The 25,810-nt window shown below is 36.7% G+C and overlaps 3 protein-coding genes across 5 annotated transcripts; 2 read left to right on the top strand and 1 right to left on the bottom strand.

Annotated features, from left to right (window-relative positions):
- Window positions 1–4,527: 4,527 nt before the first annotated feature.
- Window positions 4,528–7,427, bottom strand: LOC103411536 (annexin-like protein RJ4). Of its 2 annotated transcripts, none has more exons than XM_008350170.4 (5): window positions 7,269–7,427; window positions 6,349–6,494; window positions 5,652–5,870; window positions 5,176–5,388; window positions 4,528–5,059 (listed from the first exon to the last, which is right to left on the bottom strand). In XM_008350170.4, the coding sequence occupies exons 1-5, from the start codon at window positions 7,339–7,341 to the stop codon at window positions 4,769–4,771; spliced, it is 942 nt and encodes a 313-aa protein (XP_008348392.2). In that variant the 5' UTR covers window positions 7,342–7,427; the 3' UTR covers window positions 4,528–4,768. The 2 variants fall into 2 exon arrangements, with proteins under 2 accessions (XP_008348392.2, XP_008348387.2); XM_008350165.4 differs by lacking the exon at window positions 7,269–7,427 and adding an exon at window positions 6,608–6,848.
- A 7,383-nt stretch (window positions 7,428–14,810) lies between these two features.
- On the top strand, window positions 14,811–23,001 carry LOC103407428 (protein LNK2). Of its 2 annotated transcripts, XM_008346367.4 has the most exons (10): window positions 14,864–15,260; window positions 16,600–16,888; window positions 18,738–18,867; window positions 19,366–19,493; window positions 19,572–19,681; window positions 19,781–19,867; window positions 20,474–21,211; window positions 21,295–21,452; window positions 22,168–22,571; window positions 22,682–23,001. In XM_008346367.4, the coding sequence occupies exons 1-9, from the start codon at window positions 15,237–15,239 to the stop codon at window positions 22,538–22,540; spliced, it is 2,037 nt and encodes a 678-aa protein (XP_008344589.2). In that variant the 5' UTR covers window positions 14,864–15,236; the 3' UTR covers window positions 22,541–22,571; window positions 22,682–23,001. The 2 variants fall into 2 exon arrangements, with proteins under 2 accessions (XP_008344588.2, XP_008344589.2); XM_008346366.4 differs by having other exon boundaries at window positions 14,811–15,260; window positions 19,366–19,681.
- Window positions 23,002–24,414: 1,413 nt separating this feature from the next.
- Window positions 24,415–25,317, top strand: LOC114823732 (F-box/kelch-repeat protein At3g06240-like). The gene has a single exon (XM_029099164.1). It carries the CDS (start codon window positions 24,415–24,417, stop codon window positions 25,315–25,317), a length of 903 nt encoding a protein of 300 aa, XP_028954997.1.
- Window positions 25,318–25,810: the final 493 nt, after the last annotated feature.

The raw sequence follows: 25,810 nt of genomic DNA, 5'->3' as shown, positions 1-25,810 counted from the left end.
TTATCTTACTAAGGATTTGTTATCTGTTAAACAACTTTGCAAAGACAATCGGTGTTGGTTCATTTGTGATGAATCTTTGTTCTTTGTGAAGGACAAGGTAACCAAGGAGGTTTTTCACCAAGGCAGGAGTAGGCAAAATGAGTTGTTTCAAATTCCTGTTTTCAAGACTCTGCATTCTTTAGTACAACATGTTCCAACTTTAGCATATCTTGGGCAATTAATCAAGTCTTCTGTATGGCATCAAAGGTTGTGGCATCCTACTAATGAGGTCTTATCTGTTATGTTGCAACAGTCACAAATAAGTAATGTAGTAGATGATCAGTGTACAATGTGTCACTTGTGTATTTATGGGAAGATGTCAAGATTACCCTTTCCTTAAAAGTCTTATAGATGTTTAGTACCCTTTGAAAAGATTCATTCTGATATTTGGGGTCCCTCTCCAATAAAATCCATTGAAGGATATAAGTATTTTGTAATCTTTGTGGATGATTGTACTCCTTTTGTATGGATCTTTCCTTTATGCAATAGATAAGATGTTTTGTCCATCTTTGTGAGATTTTATACCTTCCTTTTAGTACATTTTAATGCCTCTGTTAAGTACTTCTAATCTGATGGAGGTGGTAAATATACTAGAGGTTTTTTTAGTTCTAAAGGCTACACAGGATCTCATGTCCAACTCCTCAACAAAATGGATTTGTTGAGAGGAGAAATAGACATATTATTGAAATTGCTATTACTTTACTTTTTGTTGCTGGTTTATCTCAGGAGTTTTGGTTTCATGCATGTGCACATGTTGTCTATTTAATTAACAGAATGCCCTGTAAATCTTTGTATATGGATTCCCCATTTCTGGCTTTATATCAGAAACCACCAATGTTGCAACATCTCAAGATTTTTGGCACAACAGTTTTTCCCTATATCAAGCCATATAATTCCAATAAACTACAACCTAGATCAATGTTATGTGTGTTTTTGGGCTATCCAGCTGGATATAAGGTATTATTTGCTATAATCTTCAGTCCATGAAAATGATTTTATCCAAATATGTTATCCATGATGAAAGTGTGTTTCCTGTTAAGCTCTATGTTGCTACAACTCAATGTGTTCCAACTGTTCAAGAGACTCGATTAGTTCCTCCATTAGTGGTTACTTTACTTGTAATCACTCCTCAGACTGGTATTGGTGGTATGCATGATAGTTCCTCAAGTACTTTCGCTTCTGTTTCCAGTATGTCAAACATGTCTTCATCACATTCAATGGTTGATCCCAGTATACAAGAATCTAAAACATCAACATCAACAACTTATTATAATGCCACTCCTCCACACTCCTTGTTACATGTCCTAGATTCTGCTCAGTTGCAGGTATTATTCCATTTTGACCAATCTGTTCATAATTCTCCAATTCAAACTAGATTAAAGATAGGTGCAATATCCAAACATGATTATTCAGCTTATTTGGCAATGTCTCTAGAGTCATCTTCACTCCAACTTGCTTCAAATGAGTATAGCTTTTCTGGTTTTACTTATCTTGCTGATATAGTTGATATAAAAGAACCTAAAACTTTTAGGACTGCTTCTATGAACCCTTTATGGCAAAAGGCAATGCAACAGGAATTTGATGCTTTAAAATCTCAAGGGACTTAGGTATTGGTTCATGTTCCATCTCAACGATCCATAGTTGGGTGTAAATGAGTCTATAAAGTGAAAAGGAATTCTAATGGTAGTATATCTCGTTACAAAGCTCGATTAGTGGCTCAAGGGTTCACTCAAGAACAGGGAACTGACTATTCTGAGACTTTTAGTCCAATGGTGAGGCATTCCATTGTCAGACTTATTTTAGCCTTAGCTACTTCGTGTAAGTGGCCTTTACGGTAGCTTGACATTAAAAATGCCTTCTTGCATGGTGATTTGCAAGAAAATGTTTACATGCATCAACCACAAGGTTTTGTTGATTCTCAGCATCCTAACTATGTATGCATATTAGTTGTTGATGCACAAAATCAGCGAAGACTTTGGTACAACAGAAAGTGTCAGGTTTTGTGACCTTCGCTTGGTTGCTTCGGTCACTAGTGAGGATAAGTACGTAAATGAATAGAGACAAAGAAGCAAACACAGGATGTACGTGGTTCACCCAGATTGGCTACGTCCACGGAGTAGAGGAGTTCTTATTAGTAGTGAAGGGCTTACACAAGTACAAAGGATCAAGCTCTCAATTTAGTGAGTTCTTGTGAATGATTTAACACAAATGGCATTAGGCAATATTGTGGGGGGATGACCCCTATTTATAGAAAAACTTGTAGCTTTGTCACATTGACATGTGTCATGTTATGATTGGTTCTTGATGTTGACACGTGCTGCGCTCTGATTGGCTTCTAATCTAGTGATTGGCCTCCTGGTCGGAGGGGAACTCTTCTGGGTCCTTGACAGTATAGCGTTGGCCGGTGCTCGGTAGTTTCGGGATTGGTCAAGTATGGTACAAACATTAGTAAAGTCCTATATGGACTAAAACAAGCTCCTCGAGCTTGGCATTCAAAATTTACTAGTGTCTTACTTGGTCTTGGTTTTAATGTCTCACAATCTGATGCTAAATTGTTTGTCAAGTATGATGGCACAAATGTGGTGATTCTCTTATTATATGTTGATGATATAATCATCACTGGCTCAGATACATCTCAGGCTCAAACTGTTATTACCACTCTTGGTGACTTGTTTGAGGTAAAAGATATGGGCAAATTGACCTATTTTTTTAGGATTACATATTCAGTATAGAGAGAATGGGGATTTGTTTATTAACCAAACCAAATATGCTACTGAATTGTTAAATAAGGCAGGCATGGATACTTGCAAACCTGCCCCCACTCCAGCAAAACCACACTCTCAGTTGCTTGTTGCTAATGGCATACCTCTTCCTGATGCTAGTTTATACAGAAGCTTAGTTGGTGCCCTAATATTGCTCATTCAGTTGGTGTTGTGTGTCAATATATGAGTCAACCAATAGATACTTATTTCTCTCTTGTCAAAAGGATCCTCATATATCTTCAAATGACTCTTCACTGTGGTTTGACTTATAAATCTAGGTCTTCTTCTCTTCTGTCAGCTTATTCCGACTCCGATTGGGTTGCTGATATCAATACACGGCGATCCATTACTGGTTATGTGGTATTTTTTTTTTTTTTGATAATCCAGTTTCATGGTAGTCTAAGAAGCAGTCTTCAGTGTCTCGTAGTTCTACTGAGGCGGAAAATAAATCTCTTGCTCATTGTACTGCAGATGTGTGTTGGCTTCGATCTATCTTGCGAGATTTACATGTGTATCTACCCTCTCCTCCAGTTTTATATTATGATAATCTTTCAACTCTTGCTCTTAGTACAAATCCTGTTTTTCATTCTCGTATCAAACACCTTGACACCGACTTTCATTTTGTTCATGAGAAGGTGCAAAAAGGGGATCTCATGATTCAATACATACCAGCTAAGGAGCAAGTAGCTGACATTTTTACAAAGGGTCTCCATAGTCCTATATTTGTTCATCATTGTGGCAATCTTAACCTTGGTACCTTGGTTAAGATTGAGGGGGGGTAATAACAGGATAACAAACTTGGACATGTGTCAACAGTGTATTAGTCCACATGTATTGATTGTATTGGTTATGTAGTAGCTTACTTGATAAGCTAAGTATTAGCAAGCTATATAAAGGCTTGAGTGTAATAAATGTGGCGGTTAATGAAATCTGAAACTTCATCTTTCTTGCTTCTCTCTCTAAAAGCTTTTCTGCAATTCTTTCTTCTCTGCATAATCTTTGTGATGATTCAAGATAGTTAATAACAACTACAAGTTCAAGATTTCTAAATCTAATAGGCAATGGACTACATCCAGAATGTTGGTCCGTCCTTAATCTGTTTCCAATTTGTAAGCAACCATCTAATGAATTATTATGTTGTTGATAGATTACATACTTTCTTATGATTAATGGTTTAGCTATTATCTTTTTTCAGCTGATTTCAGTTTAATGATACAGATGTTATTAGTATATGGGATTATTAAGTGCACAGGGAGGATTGGTCGGATTTTGATACTATTGATTTAGATTTGTTCAAGTTTGTGTTGAAATATCCCACATCAACCATATCTTTGAGAAAATAAGAGTTTGAATATCCTCATCCCACTCTAACTAATACCGATGCCTTTTGTGATAAAACCTCACACTTGATGGATTGTGCACTTGATAATTAAAAAGTTGGGGACAATACCAATGTTGTTAGCAGTGGGGCATTGGCCCATCTCTTTGATAAATCTACAGATTGTAGTCCTTGTTCTCCTTATAAAAGTGTCTTGCCCAACTTCTAGCAGAACAAGATGGTCATTGTTTATAGAAGTCACGACCATATATTTTTTTTCAGCGTATCCATTCTCCTCATATTTATTCATCAAACACAGGAGTTTTGAATTTCATCACATCTTTTTACTTCCTTCGGCTGTTGTTAATCTAAATCTGTTGCTAGTATAACTTCTGTTTAATCCAACCCTTGATTAAAAAGCTGACAGACAACTTTTATTAATACTCCATAACATCCGAAAACGAAAACTCTTGATAAAAACCCTAATAAACTCCAACAAATATAGATAAAGGTAAAGGTAGATAGTCGCACCACAAGGAAACACAAACACAGAAAATAAAGACCGTCATCAAACACCAACAGAAAAACAGAAGCACTCATAGCACTTGATGATCATACTAGTTTACTTAAAGAAGAATTTCAGTACGATCTATTCCTTCCCCAGCAGAGTAAGGAGGAAGTCCTTGTAATCCCCGGAAGTGTCTTTAGCCACAGCATGTTCGAGAGGAACGCTGTTTTTCTTGTAGTAAACCTCCTTGATGTCCTTCAAGTCCCTCTCAGCCCTCATCACAATCACACGAGTGAGAGCATCCTCATCGGTCCCAAGCCTCCTGATACCATTGCGAAGAACCTTCTCAAAGTACTTCTTGTGGTCATTGAGGCATCTAATGACTACATGCAGTGCCTTCTGGAGATCATCAGCACCCTCTTCCAACAAAGTCTGATAAAAGAAGAAAACTTAGAGGTCAAACTCGGCAGTCTTGAATCTTAGACTCTTAGTGGGTAGAAGTCTGTGTAAGTAATTACTAATTAGTTCTGAGTTTGATGGGTCTATACCTTACTGATGGAAATTTTATGGTCATCTCGGTAGTGGTTAAAGGTTGCCATGAGCTGAGTCTTGCTCCTAGTACTGAGGATCCTAATAATTTCATCATGATTGAAAGCCTTGTCTTTGATAGCATCATGAAGAATATCAGCTTCCGATTTTGCCAGTTTTGCATTGATCTCGCCACCGTCATAACGATACGCAGTCACTAAAGCAACCAGAAGCTGTAACATTGAACAAAAAACATCAAACAACATTAGCAGTTTTCTAGTTCAACAATTCTCAGAACACAGTTCGAGAAAAACAGAGACCAAAATGGTCATTCACCTAATACAAAAAAGAGGAGGCAAACAATGGAAAATTCTCCAACTTATTATTATGTTGTCTAATAGTAAAGTGGACTCTCATGTAATCTAAATTCACAATTCGACAACATAACATGTCAGACTGTTTGTTAAAAAAATATTGTCGTTAATAATGCTTGTACCTTTCGGATATCACCAGTGGTGTGGGCAGCCAAGTCTTCCTCCAAGGAGTGCTTGTAGCGAACTTGGTAAGCTTTCCTTACTGCAAAGAGCTCTTCAGGAGATAGTATGGTTCCAATTTCGATGATGACATTGTAGTTACACCCAGATTTCTTGATGGCCACATGAGCCAAAACAGCATCTCGATCTGCAGGATCCAAGATCCAACGGTACACAGCTTTCTATATGGGTGTCAATCCCAAATGAAATTTATTTTGTTAGTATCACGCAAATTGTTCAACCGAGAAATATAAAACTAATGGAATTCATACAAAAAATATACAGGCATTCGGATCCCAAAGTAAAATAACATACCCTTTAATCCCATCAAAAGAATTTACTCAAAAACAAAAATCTCATAAGAAAAACGTAATATCATTTCCATTTTGCTTCCCTCCCCATTTCCCACTTTCTTAAAATTGGACACACCGATCGATTTAGGACCATACATTAACCAACCAACATTTTAGTTTTTTTTTTTTTGTTTAGCCAAGGACAAAAACATTCGGAGATCTCTATGTTTTGTGATACACAAGGACAAACAAAAGACAATTTCATGTATTTATTCTAATTAATATATTTCTGTCAACTAATAAATATTTTATAGAAAAAAATAACAATAGCAATGGTAATATGGACTAAGGAGAGAATATGAGAAACCTCAAAATCCCCAGAAAGCTCGGATTCAAGGCGTTTGAGAAGATCTTCTTGATAAGACTGCTCATAAGCAAGCCTGATTTGCTTTCTCTGTGCCGCATTTCTGTGTCCCAGAATAGAGATTATAGCCTTCTCATCAGTCCCCCATCCTACACAGTAAAAAAAATAAATAAATTTACCATATATATAATTTTGCAATTAATTATCAGCATGCAAATTAAAATAAGAATTAAATAGCTGAACTATAAATAAATTATTAAACCTTTCACAGATTTTCGAAGAACTTCGGCATCTTCAATGGGAGAGAAGTTTTCAGAAGCAATTAGTGTAGCCATTGTTGGAGATAATTTCTAGGTTTGTTTGACTCCTGTCGTACTAGTGTCTTATACTCTTGCTCTTACAATAATATTTATAGCAAATTTTTAAACGAATATATATTAATTAGCATATCTACTAATTGTCCACAAATGAGGTGATGTTTAGGTGAGTTTTGGTTGGCTTTGGTGTGGCACTAACAGGAGATTGCAAAATGGCAATCTGTAATTAATACGGTCATTTCTTGATTATATCACCTTTTCTGGATTAAGAAAACATTTAATTAATTAATTACTTCATTTTTTTCTTGTTTTCTTTCATTTTCGCATAGTAGATCAAACTTGGGAGTTCAAACTTCAAATCTAAGCGAGAAACATGTGATGATCGACTTATAAGAAGAAAACATCGATAAATCGGTCAACCTACTTAGGTCAACATTCATACGAGACCTAACAAAAGAATAACACGACACACACATACATGTACACACATATATATAGGTGAATATCAGGGAACACACATTTATATTTTTCAATGATCTGAACCGTATGCTTTTGAATTTGTAGACCAAATGTAGACTGGTTGAAAAATTGTTAGAGTTAGAGTACCTTTGCATGCCTTTCTGAGAGCTTCTGCATCCTCGTTAGAAGAGAAGTGATCTGGAACAGTGAGGGTTGCCATCGTCAACTGCTATGCTGTTTTTGCTTGGTTTTCAGTAGGAAGGGAAGGAAAGAGGTGAGTAAAATTTGAATGAGTGATTAGTCCAAGTGCATGCGTGACCCTTTATATAATGCTCGGTTTTCTTGTAGGCTTCACCATTGAAGTTAACGCCACCTCACACAAACCATGTTTTAGACCTTCCCCTTACCTTACATGTGAACGTTATATATCTTTTAATTATCCTAATAGTTGCCTTTATTCCCACCAATTATTAGAAAACAAGTGAAGAAAAGGATTATTTATAGACCGGTAGTCCTCGTAGTTCATTCAGATTTTCAATTCGGTCTTTGTAGCTATTTTGTCGTATTTTATTATATTAGTAACGTCAGTTCATTTCATCAAATAAAATAAAGTTTTATTTAAGCTAGGTTTTTAAAATGAGAAGATATGCACAAAATTGATGGAAACTTAATTGATAAAACTAAAGAGAAAATATAACGATAAAACTGCAAGAATGAAACTATGAAAACGAAAGTGAAAATCCAACTAAATCATGGAGACTATCGCTGCAATTTGCCCCAGAGGTTTAAGATAATAAAATTATGGTTTACGCACCTTATGACTCATGATCTGCTTTCTGAACCTTTACTTTTGGTAAAAGGAGGGGCTAAAGCCTAATTATTCTTTTTTATTTGTCTTTTGGCATTGAGGTTGTTCTAATTAATAAATTTAATTGTGTTTTGCCTTTGAAAATTAGGAAAACTAATAAAAAAAAACTTGAAAACTTTGAAATTTAACAATAAGGACAAAATAAAGGGTAAAATGAATAGTACCATGATTGATTTTTTAGTGTAAAAATATAGTTTTTCGTTAAAGTGAACAGTACTGGGAGCTTTTCGTTAAAGTTCCCTTGAAAATTTGCATGGCAGCCATGTGGGAGAGCTTTGGCAATTTTTTGGACAACTTATTAATCCAATATGAAATGACACAAAAATAACAAATTTTTGGATCAACCTATATTAACAAGTCAATTAGTTATTGGTCACCCATTAAGAAGAGTTGTGTCGTTATCAGATTTACACGATCTGTTAGCGAATCAAGGTATTATCTAGTCACTTGTTAGGAACCAGTTAAGATAACAAGTATTACACGAAAATGAAACGAATAAAACAAACATGACCCATTTACCAACTCTGACATGGGATGTTCTTTTTCCATTTTTTCCACCCTTCGTTATTCCCAAAAACTTCTTTCTTTTGCAACTTATTAATATTAAAAAATACGATCTCATTTTTCCTTTTTCTTCTTTTACATTGAATGATCATACTTTCTAGATTGTATACAGGTAATGAATATATATATACACATTATATTTTAGTTACGTCCAAAAAAGAGTATCTCCATTTTTGTTTGGAGCACGTGTGCGTATGCTTTCTAAGTTCATATTTTACTCGAAAAGCCTGCATTTTTAGTGTTTATTATCGAGTGAGTCTAAATAGTGTCACCATTTCATACCAAAGACCTCTCGATTGAGAATAATGAATCATATGGACGGTCGTGGTTGGCATATGCATATACGTTAATGTATATGAGTGGCTTGGCTGTCAAATATATAAATTGCAAAGTTTGTGAGTGTGACCAAATGACCAAGTTTAGCCCGTCAATTTTCTAAGGAAAATATGCCAATTTCAATTTACCTTTAGTCATGGTAAAATCAAGGGAACTTTAACGAAAAGTTCCTGGTACTGTTTACTTTAACGAAAAATCACATTTTACACTAAAAAGTCAATCATGGTACTATTCACTTTACCCTTTATTTTGTCTTTATCATTAAACTCAAAGTTTTCAAACTATTTTCATTAGTTTTCTTTAAAATCAATGAATTTGACATCAAATTGTGACAACAAAACAAATTTTGTACTTAGTCAAATCATAAACGTTGAACTCGTTCGGATGAGTTACCTTCGTCTTGAAAACATATTCATTTCCATAAGGGGTGTGCTATCCACACACCTCTTTTTACTTCTCACACACCCTTTGTTAATTTATGTCCGTTGATCTTCTTAATTCATCTGATCCGACGGCCGAAAATTAAAAGGGTGTGTGAGAAGTAAAAAATGGTGTGTGGATATCACACTTCTTTCCATAATCATATTCAACCTACCAAAGAATAACATATGTTCATATTTATTATTTCAGCAAAGAGATACATAATTATCATCTTGATGAGTCGATTTCTTATTATATATGTTGCCTTATTCTTAGTATATTTTGATAATGATTTGGTAACATTTTGATACTTTGATTTATATTCTTAACGTAGCTGATTTGTGGCTGGATAGATTTTCCATAAGCGCTTATAAATGATTGCTCGATCGTTGGTCATACGTACCAAGCTCCCGATCCCTGCTTGGAGCCATGCAATATTGCATGCAGCAAAGTTGGTCCGCCTGAGGCCTGTTGCGACACAACCATTTAGTGCCCTTAAGTTGGTTACCGGATACGAACCTAACATATCGCATCTGCGCATTTTTGGTTGTGTGCTATATGTGTCGATCTCGCCGCCCTTACATACAAAAATGGGGTCTCAGCAAAGAATGGGAATCAATGTCAGATATGATTCTCCTTCGATTTTTCGTTACTTAGAACCTTTGACAGGCGATATGTTTACTGCTTGTTTCTCGGATTGTTACTTATATGAGACAGTCTTCCCGTCGTTAAAGGAGATAAGAACGTCACCGTTCCTAAAGAACGACGCGAACTATCGTGGACGACTCCTACCTTGTCTCATTTAGATCTTCGCACCGCTCAGTCTGAAACTGAAGTGCAGTGCATATTAGATCTCTAGAGCATAACTCAGAGCATGCCAGATGTTTTCACCAATCTAGCGCGAGTGACAAGATCACATATTCCAGCTGCGAATACGCCTACAAAGATGGATGTACAAAATGTATGACGAACTTCCCTTTTGGAGGCCCGAGGTGCCAATCTTGGTGATCCACGTACATCAGTGGGTAGACAATCATCTGCCCCTACACAAAAACGTGGTAGACCTCTTGGTTCAAAGGATTCACACCCCCGAAAGAGGAAAACCACGGCACAAGGTTCCGAAGAGCCTACCTTGAATCCGACTATCGTTTACTCATTCTATCCAACTCATGAGGAAATTCTAGATTATGGAAACGTCCTTGAAGAAACAAATTCCCCTCTTGAGAATCGTGAGATTTTGGTCTATTATGCTAACTTAAATGATGTGTGGTGTAGAAATGAGATGATTGTCGACGATGCATTAGCATATGCAGTAGCTACTGAGATCATATTGAGCGATGACATTGAACTGCGTTCCATTGATGAATGTCGACGTAGAACTGACTAGTTAAAATGGAAACAAGAAATCCAAGTTGAACTTGATTCTCTTACGAAACGTAAGGTGTTTGGACCTGTAGCTCATACTCCTCCACATATGAACCCCATTGGCTACAAGTGGGTTTTCGTTTGGAAGCGTAATGAAAAGAATGAAATTGTGCGTTACAAAGCTCGTCTTGTTGCACAAGGCTTCTCATAACGCCCCGGGATTGACTATGATGAAACTTACTCACCCGTTATGGATGTGATTACTTTTCGCTACCTTATCAGTTTGGTAGTTTCCGAAAAACATAGTATGCAGCTGATGGACGTAGTAATTGCGTATCTCTGTAGGGATTTTGATATGGAAATTTATATGAAAGTTCTTGAAGGACTTACATTAACTAGTTCAAATATTTCCAAACCCCGGAACACGCTCTCAATTCGGCTGAGGTGTTCACTCTACGGTTTGAGACAATCTGGAAGAATGTGGTATAACCGTTTGAGTAAGTATTTGACTAGTCAGGGATATGTGAACAACAAACTATGCCCTTGTGTGTTCATTAAGAAGTCACATTCCAGAATTGCGATTGTTGCAGTATATGTCGATAACATGAACCTCATCGGAACTCCTGAAGAGCTCGTGAGAACTGTCGCGCACCTAAAGTCGGAATTTGAGATGAAAGATCTAGGTAAGACTCGATACTGTCTCGGTCTCGAGGTAGAGCATTGTTCGGATGGAATCCTAGTACATCAATCGAACTACACCCAGAAGGTGTTGCTCCGCTTTAATGAGGATAAAGCAAAGCATTTGAGTACTCCTATGGTCTTTCGATAGCTAGATGCAAAACAAGATCCCTTCCATCCGAAGGAGGATGATGAAGAGATTTTGGAGCCTGAAGTTCCTTATCTAAGTGTGATAGGCATTTTATTATACTTAGCTCAATGCACTAGACCCAACATCTCCTTCGCTGTTAATCTTTTGGCAAGATACAGTAGTAATACACCAAAACAGACCTTAGTTGCCACTTTGTCTAACCATGCTGAAATTCTTGCCTTACATGAAGCAACTCGGGAATGCTTTTGGTTGAGAGTGGTTGTGGGCCATATTCGAAGCTCCTGCGACCTTTATCCCGTCGTTGATGTCCCGACAACGATCTTTAAAGACAACGTAACATACATCAAACAGCTCAAAAAGGGTTACATCAAATGAGACAACACCAAGCACATTGCGCCAAAGTTATTCTTTTCACATCAACAACAAAAGCATCAAAAGATTGAAGTCACGCAAATCCGTTCACAAGATAATCTGGTCGACCTCTTTACCAAATCACTGTCGAGGACGACGTTTCAGAAGCTTTTCATGGAATTGGTATGCGTAAACTTTTTGAGTTGTAACATTGTTATTTCTCTTTGGAAATGTGTCAAACTGGAGTATCCTGAAGATACTTGCTTGATCTTAATGTATTATTTTTCCCTACAATTAGGAGCATTTTTCCCACTGAATTTTTGCTACCTAATTAGGTTTTAACGAGGCACCCACCTTGGGCTGGTCATATCCCTGATGACGTCCCATAGACGTTTCTTTTGACTTTGCATTTCTCACGCATTTTTCCTTAGACTATGGATTTTGTCCTTACTCGGGTTTTTTTCCATAGCCTTAGAGTTTTTTTAGTGAGACTTACTTAAGTTCCTACCTTTATTGAGAATAAGTGTTGTTCCTTGGAATCAGTGTCGATGAGTCGACTTCCTCAACTTCTGCATGATGCTGAATCTACCTTGAGTATTTACACACTCAAGGGGGAGTGTTGTAAACATTCCTTTTAAGTGTGATTGTGTAAATCCTAAATTAGATTTGATTCTAATTATCTTTTCCTACTACATCTTGTATTCCTTGGGGATGAAGGAATATTTTCTCTCATTTTACTACTATAAATAAAGGCACTATGTAGGAAGCATAACACACACATTCCCCTACAATTCCACAAACACATCTCTCTCACTCTCTCTTCTCCTTGTCTTCGGCCCCATTAATCATGTTAGATAAAATAGGCTACAACAATTCCTAGTTTCTTTTAATTTATTTTGTTTCTTAATTTTTAGAAGATCTTTGCAATGAAAGATTTTAATTTGTAGATACCTAGCCATTAGGGTCCTCTACGTATCAATTTGGAGAATTGGACTTAGAGATCTTTTGACGATTCAACTTTATTTTACAAGGTGTTTTCTATCCTTTTCTTAATGATATTTTGCTTTATGATTTTACATAATTAATTCTCTTTTGCTAGGGTAAGGCCATGAGCCTTAGCATGAATATGTAGTCTTTTATTCAATTGTTTATGATATTGTGCATCCATATTTTGAATTATTAATCACTATGCTTAAACTGTCTTTGTGTCTAATGCTTCTTGATCATTAGGATGTTTAAATAAGTAATCGGATGCAATTTCTATTGGAATGCCATTCGGAAATTGAGGAATGCTTCTTATGGTTAATAATTGTAATTTCACTTAGGGCAGATGCCACGTCTTAAGGTTCATGGTTTTTCAAAGGATTTTCACAAAACGTAATGAGTCATGCATGTTGATCTAAATATCACAGACGGATTACATGTTTGATATACGTTCTATCTTGAATGCCACAAGTAGAATATGTATTAAGAAAACCTAATCTTCAAAGTTGAATGTGTAATTCATAAGTAATTGGCAAAACCATATAGAATTGTTAAGGTGACAGCGGAACCTAGTGCTTTTAAAATTTTGATTTTTAAAAACCGTTTACTTTCAAATTGATTTCCTTAAAATTGTTAATTAAAATTCGTTTTTATTATTTTTAATTCTAAAATCAGTTTTTTCTAAACTTTGTTTTAAGTAATTAATTAAGATTTGATTTGTACATAAATGGTTTCAGATAATTTATGTGGAGAACGACCTTACTTGAGTCATTTATACTACAATTACCTTGTTCTCTTGCTAGTATTTTTAAGTGTTTTTACTTCTACTTTTGCAGGTGGTAAAAATCCTATCATGACATCTCAACACACTCATATTTCATATTAAGCAAGTAACCAACATACCAGAATTCATATGTATTACATTTTCAATTTTGCATCATTCAAAATTTCAAATAGATAAGGGGTCAGAGACCAATACCTCAGCAAGTAACAACTCAGTGAGTCACACTTACCATGATGAAAATGTAGAGATATGATTCAATCAGGCTAGACCCATTTAAAGATGTGTAACAAAAGGGACCTTAAGGAATTAACATGGCTCCTTAAAATTGAGTTATTATTGGACCAGATCAACCAAAATCAATAATTGGTTTGTTAGGTTTGCACATATCGGATTCAAATCATAATTAAATTCTCATATTGTAAATATCGATAAACATTATATATTTATGTTAACTACACCGAATTCAAACCAAATTTAGATGAAAAATTCGGCGGTCTATGCAAAATCATTTCTTGGTACGTTATTTATTATAGTTTAAAACAATTTTTTTATTTTTTTGTTGGACTATGAAATAAAACCATTCAATTGGTAAATGCTCGCTCTAAGAAAAGACTCGTGTAACGTGAGTACCATCTAATAGGATTATCAATTACTATTTGAATACATGACAATCATTTATACTATACATAACACCACTAAAATTGTACTCATATGACACTTCTTGTATTTGGTTGTTCTTAATAATGAAACACTCTATTGTTTCTGTCAAAAATAAATAAATAAACAAATAACGCCACTTAAAAATATATATATTTCTTACAAATTGATATATTTAAAAGATTAGGATAATAAATTAGTTACAAACTCATTATTTACGAAATTCAAATTTAAAATCTTTCAGTTACAAATGAAGCTAAAAGTAGTGCAAGGGCAAGTTGAATTTGACAAAAGAAGAGATGGAGTGTTTCTTAAAATAGAAATTTCAATATTGTTTGAATCACAACCCGAAATCAGCCAATTAAAATCCCAGCCCACAATGACCCACCCACCTCACCCACTCCAAAATCGAAAGAGCCAGTGGGCAAAAATAGTGGCTTCGGTTCAATCCAGCCCCACTTTGGAAAGCGACCTCCAGACCCAGCCTCCACCACAAACCAAATTAAAACAATTAAAACCGGACCGAAATGCAAGTGCAAATGCAAAAACCGGACCTCGAAAAGTCCTCCGGCCAATCAGGTCGCAGCATTAGATCACCCCTCTCTCTGACCACGAGTTTAGATACGCTTCCCGTCACCCGTGTCCCCAAAATTCACCCGTTCACGTGAGCCTCACGTGACTTCGGGTCCACGCACCACAAATCCAACTCCTCTTCTCTGCCATGCTCTCGAAGGCTCTCTCTCTCTCTCTCTCTCTCTCTCTCTCTCTCTCTCTAGCTCTGAGAGGCTGTGCTTCTGCTCTTTCACTCTCTCTCTGTCTCTCTCTTCAGCTCTGTGCGTGTTGGAAGGTTTGATTGGATGCTGACAGTGTGAAGTTTCTTGGCGATGTGTGGACCAAACTGTGTGCGTCGATCTGAATTCGGTTTCGGTTTTGCGATTAACTGTGGCTTCTTCAGAGATGTTTGATTGGAACGACGAAGAGGTGTGCCTTTTCTTCATCTTCTTCTTCGCAATATTTTTTGGATTATTAAGCAATAAGATTAAAACATTTAAATTTGTTGCGTTGATTGTGAAATGATTAAACTTTTGAATTTTTCTTTGGTTTTTGAGTGAAAAGATATGAGTTTCCGTTGCTGTTGTTGAATTTTAGGTGAATTTCTGTGTGTTTTTGGTGATCAATTTGGGTTTATTCACCAAAAATAAGAGTCAAATAGTTATATTTCTTGAATTTGTGTTACAATTTAGCCAATGAGAAACCGAGATAAAGAAATGGTTGTTAGTAAATTCTGAACTCAGTGAGAAATTTGCGAAATAAGTTGATTAGATATTCGACTATATTTTTGTAAAACGATTGAAGCACAATGGAGAGAGTCCAAGAACAAACAGTTCCGAAGGTGGTTTAGTTGTTGAACAGACGGAATATCAGTTATGTTGTTAAGGTGTTTGGAATGCCAATTTGAATTTGTATTGGAGTCACTGCTTATTAGTATGAGGATACGAGCACGTAGTCATCAAAAGTAGGGGATAAGGTGATTATACATGATGGTGAAATAGGTCCTTGGTGGAGTGAAAGCAAGGCGAAGAAACCTTAATCGGGCAGAACTAGGGTTCATTAAAGTGAAATGAAATGAAGACCTGATAAACAACATTTTCAGAATTGATGTTGCTCTAAGTGGAGGTTATGCAGGAAATATTGAGCTTTAGGGGTTATATGGAGTTCTATGGAAAATGTGTTTCGTTAGGGTTTCTATACTGTAACTGGAAAATATAAGAGTGAAGAAGGTACAAGGAAAAAAAAATACTAATAAAGTCTTAGTCTTGAAAGCTATAAAGCACTGTCTCGAAGGCTATTATACACACTGTGGTAGTTATAGAATACCTAAACAACAATGAAAACTACGAAAGCTGTATTGTGGAACTGCAGAATTGGCATATGTTTGGGAAATGGGATCTAGGCTTATCAGGTGTATAAATGCTTGGATGCAATGAGTACGGTTCTCATGCAAATGTGCTTGGATAATGTTAGCATTTTGTTCTCCATTCAAATTTGCGAAGATCAAAATTTGTAAAAGATCAAGAAGCTTCAAGATTTGTGGTTGTCCAATGAGTGCACATTAATCCTCATGCAGTTATTGATTTTGTCTCTATATCTCTGATATTTATGCAATCTCAAGAAGTGATAAGCCACTGAGCTGACAGAATCTTCTTCTATTACTTTCAGTGATCTTTTAAGTAGTTTATACCAACTTTTCAACGATACTATTTAAATATTGTTCTTGGCATGCCCTAATGCTAATGTTAAAGTTCTTTTATTCTTTCAGCTTGCAAACATAATATGGGGTGAGGCAGGTGAGAGTGATGATCATATTGTGCCTTATAACGAGGCAAGTGATGATTATTACAACAAGAAGGAATGGAAACAAGAGTCTCACACCATCAAGCCTACCAAACAGAAGATCCATGGGTCCAAAATTGACTTGCAAGACAGAAAGTTGGAAAACAGTTCCAATTTTGATACGGGTGAAGGAATTTCTACCTCTGAATTTGGAATGGACTCGTGGCCTGATTTATCATTATCTAATGTTGCAAAAAGTGAACAACATTGCACAGGTACTGAAGCACCTAACAACAACTTAACTGAAATTATCACCTTCAATTAAGATTTATTTATTTATCTATATTTTAATCATAATGCATCTTTAGTTTGGATAAGATGTTGGAGAAACAAACACTGACAAACTAACACACAAAGAGACCGTCATAGGGGATTGATAATTGAGTGTCAGTTAACCCATGTACATTTCTGGTTGACGATGGACATCAATTATTTTTATTCAGGCTTAGGTTAATTTGTTATGCTTCATGTATCCTATTGAAAAGTTAGTCTTTATCTCAGCTCCATTTACTACTGGTCCTTCTATTCTTTATAGGACCTTTATAGTTTATTAAATGCTGAGTCTTTTTTAGTTAAGTGTTGTTATTTTCTGGGACGTCAATCTTTCCATTAGTTTTTTTCTGTGAAGTTGTGAACACAATTAGACTATCTCTGATTAACTTGTTAAATCACCTGAAAAACCCAATTTCATCGAACTGCTCGAAATTCCAATATTATTGATAGTGTGGTGCAATTGTTTAATATGAGATTTTAATTGAGTTGATGTGGCATAATGTTGGTAGAATATATGCTTTAAACAACATTCATGGTGATTTCCGTGTGTCTTTAACTTGCAAGATCAACAAAATGAAGTTAGAAGCCAAAAACATGAACTTGTATTCAATGAAAAAAAAAATGTGGGATGTGGTCTTTCTAAAAATGACAAAGAAGCTAAATAGCACCATGATAAGCAAATAGCTATAAATTGTGCCTGCATACATACATCCCCACTCTCACATTTCCTTTGGTTGTTCAATAGAACCTGCATGGTTTGCTACATGATTATTGGAGAAGCGAGTAGAAGTATTAAGTTTTTTGACAGGCTGATTAGGGAGGCAGAGAAGTTTCTGTAGGTCTTACAGGACAATCAATCTGCTTGTCCAATTTTAATGACAGGTTTGGTTTCTAAGTTGTACAGATTCATTTTTGCACTTGATTGGGAGGGGGAGTAGCTGGATGTTGGACGACAACCCTAGTTTTTGGACTAACCGTTATACTGTTCTGGTGGATTCGTCTTGTCAGATTATATTTGATGATTAGTGGTTGCAACATAAGTCTTTCAGGGGTTGTTTTGAAAGATGGTGGCTGGAGTGTTCAGTTCAGGGATGGAAAGGTTTGAAGTTGTTTTGAAAGAAGGTTTTAAGTTTCTAAAGAAATTGCAATGAGCTTAACAAGCTGAAAGTGTGTAATAAGAAAATTTCTGGTGATGTGAGTTAAATAACACAATTTTGAGCATGACTAAGGAGATTGATTTGTTAGATGAGGAAGGAGTCTAGGTATCGGACTGAGCTAGAGGAGTGATATTAGAAATAAATTGTTCCAAAGAAGAAGGCCTTATGACTACATTTTTCTACATTGACTCACTAGGTAGATTTGGGCTTGCATGTTGGTGGTGTTTTTATTTTTGTGACTTGTGAGTGGTCCAAGGAGCTTTTTTTTATCATTGTTGGAGGGTAGTTGGGCAGAAGGAGGATAGCAAAATGGTGCTCAGTCTAGAGAAGTGCTGATTTTTCTCTCATGTGGAGTGTTAGGTCAGAACAGAACATGAGGCTCTTTGAGGACAGAGGGGAGGATGTGGAGTTAAATTGGTAGGATAAACCTTTAGCTTCTTGACGGTGTCTGCTGTCAAAGCATTATAAAGGAATCCCTGTTAATGCAGCTCCTTATTTGTTGTGTTGGGGAAGGGGACTGTTGTCTCTACCGTTTCTTGTATAGAAGTGATGAATTTTTCGTCCATCTTATATCTTATTCTGCTGGTTTTTACAATATTTGTGGTTCTTATAAAATGTTGACCCTTTTTAACAGCTGAGGGAATCCAACTTGATAAAGATGGTGAAATTTTTCAAAACTCCAATGAAGGTAAAGAACAAGGTGATCTTGTTGACTACGGATGGGCTAACATTGGAAGTTTTGATGATCTTGACCAGATTTTCAGGTAATTTATAATGACATCATTTTTTAATTGTTAACGGAGCATATTTGACTCAAGAACATTCTGACATAAATGATTTTTTTTTCTTTCACAAAAATTGCAGCGCATTCTTATTCTTTTCAGATTTGACAAGCTGGCACGATCTGCAGAACTAATTAAATGAAAACTAATTGTGTAGTTTCATTATTTCTCAGTAGTTTCTAAACACCCATGCCTAAAAAAATTAGGTTTGTTCCGCGACGGTTGTGGCCTTTTTCCTTTCAAGTACCTCATTTTTCCTTTTCCGCTGATGTACAAGTTCACAAACTGAAAGTACACCATATGCAAAATACACAGTAGTAAATTACATTAGAATTTCTGACCATGAAATAAATATTAATAAGTTATGATACTCCTCTCTCCATTCCTCTACATAGATTATTCTACTTTCCATTTTTTTTTAAAATACTATTAATAGTATCCATCCAACTCTGTAGTCTCAAACAATTAATGATTTTGCAGCAATGATGACACTATATTTGGCAACGTAAGTCTTGGTAATGCTGAAGAGCTATGGTCTTCTAGAGATGCAACTAACAGTCCAATCAAAGCCTTTCCTGTATCTTCAGATTCACGGAGTTTCACATCAGGTGCGGTAACGAATGCTTCTGAGCATTTGGAAATTAAATCAGACTATATCCAGAAAGATGACCAGTCGATCATCCCAGGCTATGGGAAGATGGATTATTCTACAGGTCATGGTCTGCGGAATGTGCATGCCACACTTGATCAAGTAGAATATGCTGCAGGTAAAAGTAAGCCCGTGGACAAGGAACAGGTAAGAGTTAATCTAAACATGATTAGTCCATAGCATAGTCATGTCTTTCACCTAATTAAGCAAGCCAAGTGATCTCATAATTGTATTTGACTTTCACAGTCAGATATGGACACGGGCAAAAGCACTTTGACAAATCCTTACCTGAATGCTGAAAATTCTTCTTCCCCAAATGAAATAGCTGATAAGGTACTGCCACTTTTTTTCTTTTTATTACTCTTATGTTCTGATATGTCAAGGTCCCGTGATGAGGCAAATCAGTTATGAATGTTGGTAAAAAGTAAACGGAGTGTCAATTTTTTGTAATGAAAGTCTGTTTAGCAGGGAGGCAGAGTAACTAGTAACCAAATTGTTATAGAGGCGCAGTGTCCATAGCCTGGTTATCCTTAGTCAAAGTATGGTTGTTTTCTTCTTATATCGTGTTTTTCAGAGTTTTTCCCTTAGAACCTAGGTGCCAGCGGTAGTTAGAGTACTATCATTAATCTTTTACTTGCTATGTAGATCGAATTGTACTACTTTCACATTTCATTGACTCGCATTCAGAGAGAATGATGTACTTAACATCAATTGTAGAAATGTCATAATCATTCTAATTATCCGTCCGACTATAAAGATATATTTTATTTCTTCTATGGATTCATGCGGTTATGTAATATTTTGAACATTTCCTTTGACACCATAATTTCCTCGAGGAAAGAAAAATCTTTACTGATGACGACGTGTCAAACTACTGTTATAGTTTGTATTTATTCATCGTTCAAATGGTTTATAGTGTTTTTCCCTTCATACATGCAGGTTTCTAGGCAGAAAAAGTTAATGAGGTGTCGTAAAAAGTTGGAGGAAAAAAATGAGGAGAAATCAGTGCAAGATTTTTATGGTACTTGGCCTTCATCAAGAACCCCTTCTGGACATTTTGAAAACCAATCGGAACACTTCATGCTACAATCTTCCCCTTCTGCAGCTCTCAGTCAGAAGAGACAGCTTCAAGGACCCGAGTCTTTACCCTACCAGGAGTCTTTACCCTACCAGCATATCTCAAACCAAAGTGTGGCCCAGTCTATGTATGGGAACCTCACTAATCCATCTATGCATGTGTCATCTCACATTCTGCCTGGGGAATTTAAGCATCAAAATTTGTTTTCTGGTTGTGAAGTTTCTTCTGGAAAGGCAAATACTATAAACAAGTCATTAGATACTTCTGCAAAGCCGCTAACCATGTCTCCTCAAGAAAAAATTGAAAAGTTAAGGAGGCGGCAGCAACTACAGGCAATGCTTGCCATTCAGAAGCAACAGCAACAACTTAGTCATCAAATCTCTAGTACCACTCAGTCTAGCTCTCAAAAATGTCCGCAGGAAAATCAAATTCAGCACTTTGAGAGAGCTGATCTGGAAGTTGAAGGCTTAAGTACTCTTCCTTCTCTGGACCCAAACTCATCCATAGAACAAGATGATTCCAATATAGTTTCTGCAGCAGTTGATGATCACTCAGCGGAGGATACAATACTTTATAGGCTTCAAGATATTGTATCAAAGGTATGCTCACTTTCAAAGTAGATTCTCTTCCTGGTAAGATAACTTGGATTTAGTTACAACCGAAAAACAATGTTTTACTACAGTTGGACATCAAAATAAGGCTTTGCATACGGGATAGCTTGTTCCGGTTGGCTCAAAGTGCAGTGCAGAGGCATTATAATAGTGATACTAGCAGTTCAAACAAAATTAGCAAGGATGAGGATGAAGTCGTTGCAAGGGATGAAATCAATAGTCATAACAGGTTAAAAAGCTTTCTTTGTTCTCATAGGTTTTTTTTTTTTACATTTTCATTTTGCAAGTGTTGGTTATCCTTTGTATGCTGAATGCCTTCATGGATTTTACACATCCCACATCGAAAGATGGAACTCTTGCCTACGTGCTTAAAAGATCTTGGGCCTCTCCATGCCAACTGTTTTTGGCTTGGATGCTCATATTTTAATACAGTCCCTGGCATACTCCATAGTCCCACATATGCCACGTCAACCATAAAAATGGTCCATGTGAGGTTGTGTGTTGAGAATATCTCATATCGAAGGATGCAATCTAAATGCTAAAAAAAATCTTTGGACTCCACATTGCCAATTGATATTGTGTTGAATACTCACATTTTCACCAAAGGGGAATGGTCAGCCAGGTTCTTGTACAGAGACAAAGGTGGAATGGTCGGTTGGTCCATGGAAATTTTATAAAGAAAACTACCTTATGCTGTATATATTTCTTATCTTCTATTAACTTTCTACAGACACTCACAGCTACTCCGGTTCTTCATGTATTACGTCTTCTTGACTATACTCAATAGCCTATGTATTGCTGAATGTTCGAGCTTTTGTTTTGCTCTATCTATTTGTGGTGTACAAACTGCGGTCAATTTTATATTTGGGTTAGGGCTAAGAAACATTTCGTTTTTAGTGATTGTTTCTTCACTCACTTTTCCTGTTAATCCTATGGTATTGTAGGTTTGGTAGGATACTGGATTTGGAAACAGAGACCAATCCCATAGATCGAACCGTGGCTCATTTGCTCTTCCATAGACCTTTGGATTCATCAGGAAAAAAATCCGACGCGTCTGAATCACCTATTTCTACCAAGTTGCCATGTGAACACAAAACAGCGGGCTTAGTGAACTTGTCAAATGAATGCTTTCCTGACAGGGTGAAGATCAAGCAGTGCTTTCCTCGCCAAGGATCTGTAAGTTGTTGCCCATCGGCTGATCCCGGTTCTGTGGACCAGTTTAAAAATAGTCCTCTGATGGATACCTCGGAAGACGCATCTAACAATGGTCCGGCACCAGCGCATGGTGGAACTATGAAGGTTGAAGCTTCTCTCTGAGGAAGTCCTTGCGCCTCAGAATTCGATAAGGGTATAATTCCTTCCATCATCTCTCCCATGCTTGTTAATAATTTAATACATTTCTCATAAATGGATGTAAGGATTTACTGGTAACATGGAGATTTTCTTTCGATGTCTTAGCGTTCGTGGAGCTTCAGCCTTCGGACATCAATCATTACCGATGGGGAGCGTCCTGTAAATCATTGTGCTCTGTAAAACTGGTTGCATGCATATACATATCATGTTGCAAGACTTAGTGTCATAAGATTAGCTGGTGTGTTTCCTTTAAACATATTCAAGGCAATACTTGAGACCTCTGTAAGTAATATTTTCTTGTACGAAGGGTGGGAGCCTGTGCACATTGGATCCGTCTCTCCGCCTCTCTTCGGCTTGTAAGAAATTTGTACGTTCAGATGGCGAAAATAAATCCAGAGCTGAACTGAGATTCTTTCGTACCTTCAGCACCAAATGGATCTCATAGCATCAATTTAACAGTATCTAAAACAGTCAAAACAAACAGAAGGCTTAAATCGAGAGGTCGTCTTGGCTCATTTTGATAAGCATTCCCAAACCTCAAGAAATATTTTACTGGGCTGGACATTGGCTTGATGTGTCAAGTGTCATATACAAATAGTTGAATTTTTTTTTTTTTTTTTTTATGTTTCTAATCAATTGTACTATTACAATTATTATACCGGTATTTGTTCCTGGCACACTAAAAATCTCTCTCAAACCTCTTAGGTGTAATGCAGTTTTGTCTTTTTCATGGAAATTAGTTCAACAAAAATATTTTTCTATATAATAATATTAATTTGGACTACCCCTTTATAATAAGAGTGAGCTCCTCACCGGATCCTCTTTATGAGGATCATGGGGATCCTTCGCACGATGAACAGATGTGATTGGAAGATGTTCGGAATTCTCACAAAGATGATCCAGCGAGGATCCTCCTGGTTATAATAATATTATATGTTTTCATTGGGCCTTACCCAGAGAGGTTGAAGAGAAATTTACGTAAGCAATTAAAGTACAATAACATGGTCACTTAGTATTACGGTTTATTAATATGTTTTTCATTTATAAGTGAGAGGTCTTAGGTTTGATATCTCGCCAAATACGAATTTAAACCACATTATTACTTGCCTATTGCGAGGTTTAATTTATCCTCTCCCTCTTAGTCTAGATAACACCTAAAAAAAGGCTTAAATGTCAAATGGTCCCTATGTTATAGCCATATGGTCAATTTAGTCTCCGTGTTGTCAATTTGACCAACTTAGTCATTGTGTTTATCTTTGTTAGCCAACTAAGGACATTTCTTTTAATCTCTGTTAAAAAATTCATAAGAAAAATCATAAGAGATATAATTACCCTTTCTCTTTACATAAAAATGCAAATTAATGAGAAATAACACATATAAGAAGAAAAAAAACTTCCAATTTGAAAAATTATTAAGGTTATGACATAGAAAAGAGAGGCAAGTAACGTTAGGAAGGAAGTCAGAGAGTTGGGAGGAGAATAATTTTTTTTTAATTTTATTTATTTTTAAATACTTTAAATCAAATAAATAATTTAATAACTAAGTTTATAATAATTTATGAATTTTTTACGGATATTAGATGAAAATGTCTTTAATGGGCTAACGGAGATAAATACAATAACCAAATTGACCAAATTAAAAACACAGAGACTAAATTTACCTGATGACTCAAACAGAGACCATTTTAACATTTAAGCCAAAAAATAATAACGTATGCAAGTCTGGAGGCCTGCTTGTCCCAAAACTCGAGGAATTGGTGGAAGCCAACCCAAACCATAAAAACCCACGCACAAGTGACGCCTAACCCTAAACCTACAGAAATTCTGCAAGCTTTACCATGCGGGAGTTCCCACCGGAGTTACTCTTTGAAATCCTTTTGCGGCTCCCGCCTGAGGACTTGTTGCGATGTTTATGTGTTTCCAAAGCTTGGAATGCTACCATCCATGACAAAACCTTCATCAAATCCCATCTCCAACGCTCCATCCAAACCAATTCATTTGGCTCTCTTTTTGTATCTGCAACTTTTCCTTGCAATAAATGTTCGTTCAAGTTCTCTGATATTTACGACGACGGTACTATAGAACGAGCCATGAAAATCGAGCAGCCGCCACTGCAAGACGCAGAAAGCCGGACTCCTTTTCCTTCCGCGTTGGTCTCATCCAATGGGATAATTTGCATTCGCACCGGGCTGTACGAGGACGATTTTGTTTTGTGGAATCCGTCAATTCGAAAGTTCAAAAAGATTCCCTCCCCAACGTTTGAGCAGTCTCCATCACCAGATATACATGTGTACCTAGGCTATGGATTCGGGTATGATTCAACAAATGGTGACTATAAACTTTTGGGAATTGCGAATTTTAATGAGGCTGTGCATCAATGTCAAATTTATAGCCTAAAATCCAACTCATGGAGAAAGATAAGAAACATGCCTTGCGATGAGTTTCATATGATTGTAAGTCGGATCCTGTTTTCGAACGGTGCTCTAAGTTGGCTGGCACAGAACATGTTAGATAGAAAAATGCATGTTGTGACCTTTGAGCTTGCCACCGAGAAATATCACTGGTTTCCCACCCCGGTTGATGAGAATGTGCAGTTAGAGGTCTTGGGAGACTCTCAATGTATTTTTCGTCGTTTGCGCACCATGGATGCTTGGATTATGAAGGAACATGGATCTTGGACCCTGCTTTATTCTATAGAGCTGCCCCCTATGAGTAGGGTTAATCGGTGGTGTTTGGGATAAAATCTGAACTTTGGGCCAGAGAGAAAGTCGGCCCAAACCCAAGGCCCAGAGGAAAACTTAGGAGGCAGGAAAGAGGCTTTCGGCTGGGCACAAGTTACAAAGGCCACCTGCTTACCTGCTCAAAGACCACAGAGGGTAGGCTATTCAGTCACTACACAGCCCAATAAAGTACTTTATTGGTGGCATTCATGTAAAAAAGCTAGTGAGTCATCACCAAACCGCATTCGGGCACCGCTATTGCTACAGGAACCCAAGCTGAAGTCGTCTATAAAAGGAGGAAGAGAAGACAGAATTAGGGACACTCAAACAAACAAACAAAAGCCAAAACTCTGCTCAAGCCAGATTTGCCTTCAACGAAGCTGTAGTCAGCACAAGCCTTCATCCCATTCGGGATAAACCTTCCCAAACCCCTGTAATAGCTCTGCTACCTTGTTCATGGTGGTATCGATTCATTTTGTATCCTCTTCTCCCCCGTCAACCCCTCTAAAAGCTT

This window comes from Malus domestica, chromosome 02 (genome assembly GCF_042453785.1).
Source record: "Malus domestica chromosome 02, GDT2T_hap1".
In the NCBI taxonomy this organism is placed as follows: domain Eukaryota; kingdom Viridiplantae; phylum Streptophyta; class Magnoliopsida; order Rosales; family Rosaceae; genus Malus; species Malus domestica.
The sequence above is the reverse complement of the archived record's forward strand: the minus strand, read 5'-3'. Positions and strand labels throughout refer to the sequence as shown.

Excerpts from the sequence above, each read along its gene's own strand:
- LOC103411536 (XM_008350170.4), bottom strand. The coding sequence starts at position 7,341 with ATGGCAACCCTCACTGTTCCAGATCACTTCTCTTCTAACGAGGATGCA. Across the intron at positions 5,871-6,348 it reads AGCTTTCTGGGGATTTTGAG|AAAGCTGTGTACCGTTGGAT; the intron begins GTTTCTCATATT and ends ACACCCATATAG. Across the intron at positions 5,060-5,175 it reads ATAAAATTTCCATCAGTAAG|ACTTTGTTGGAAGAGGGTGC; the intron begins GTATAGACCCAT and ends TTCTTTTATCAG.
- LOC103407428 (XM_008346366.4), top strand. The coding sequence starts at position 15,237 with ATGTTTGATTGGAACGACGAAGAG. Across the intron at positions 18,868-19,365 it reads GATCTTGACCAGATTTTCAG|CAATGATGACACTATATTTG; the intron begins GTAATTTATAAT and ends ATGATTTTGCAG. Across the intron at positions 19,682-19,780 it reads AGCCCGTGGACAAGGAACAG|TCAGATATGGACACGGGCAA; the intron begins GTAAGAGTTAAT and ends TGACTTTCACAG.
- LOC114823732 (XM_029099164.1), top strand. The coding sequence starts at position 24,415 with ATGCGGGAGTTCCCACCGGAGTTACTCTTTGAAATCCTTTTGCGGCTC.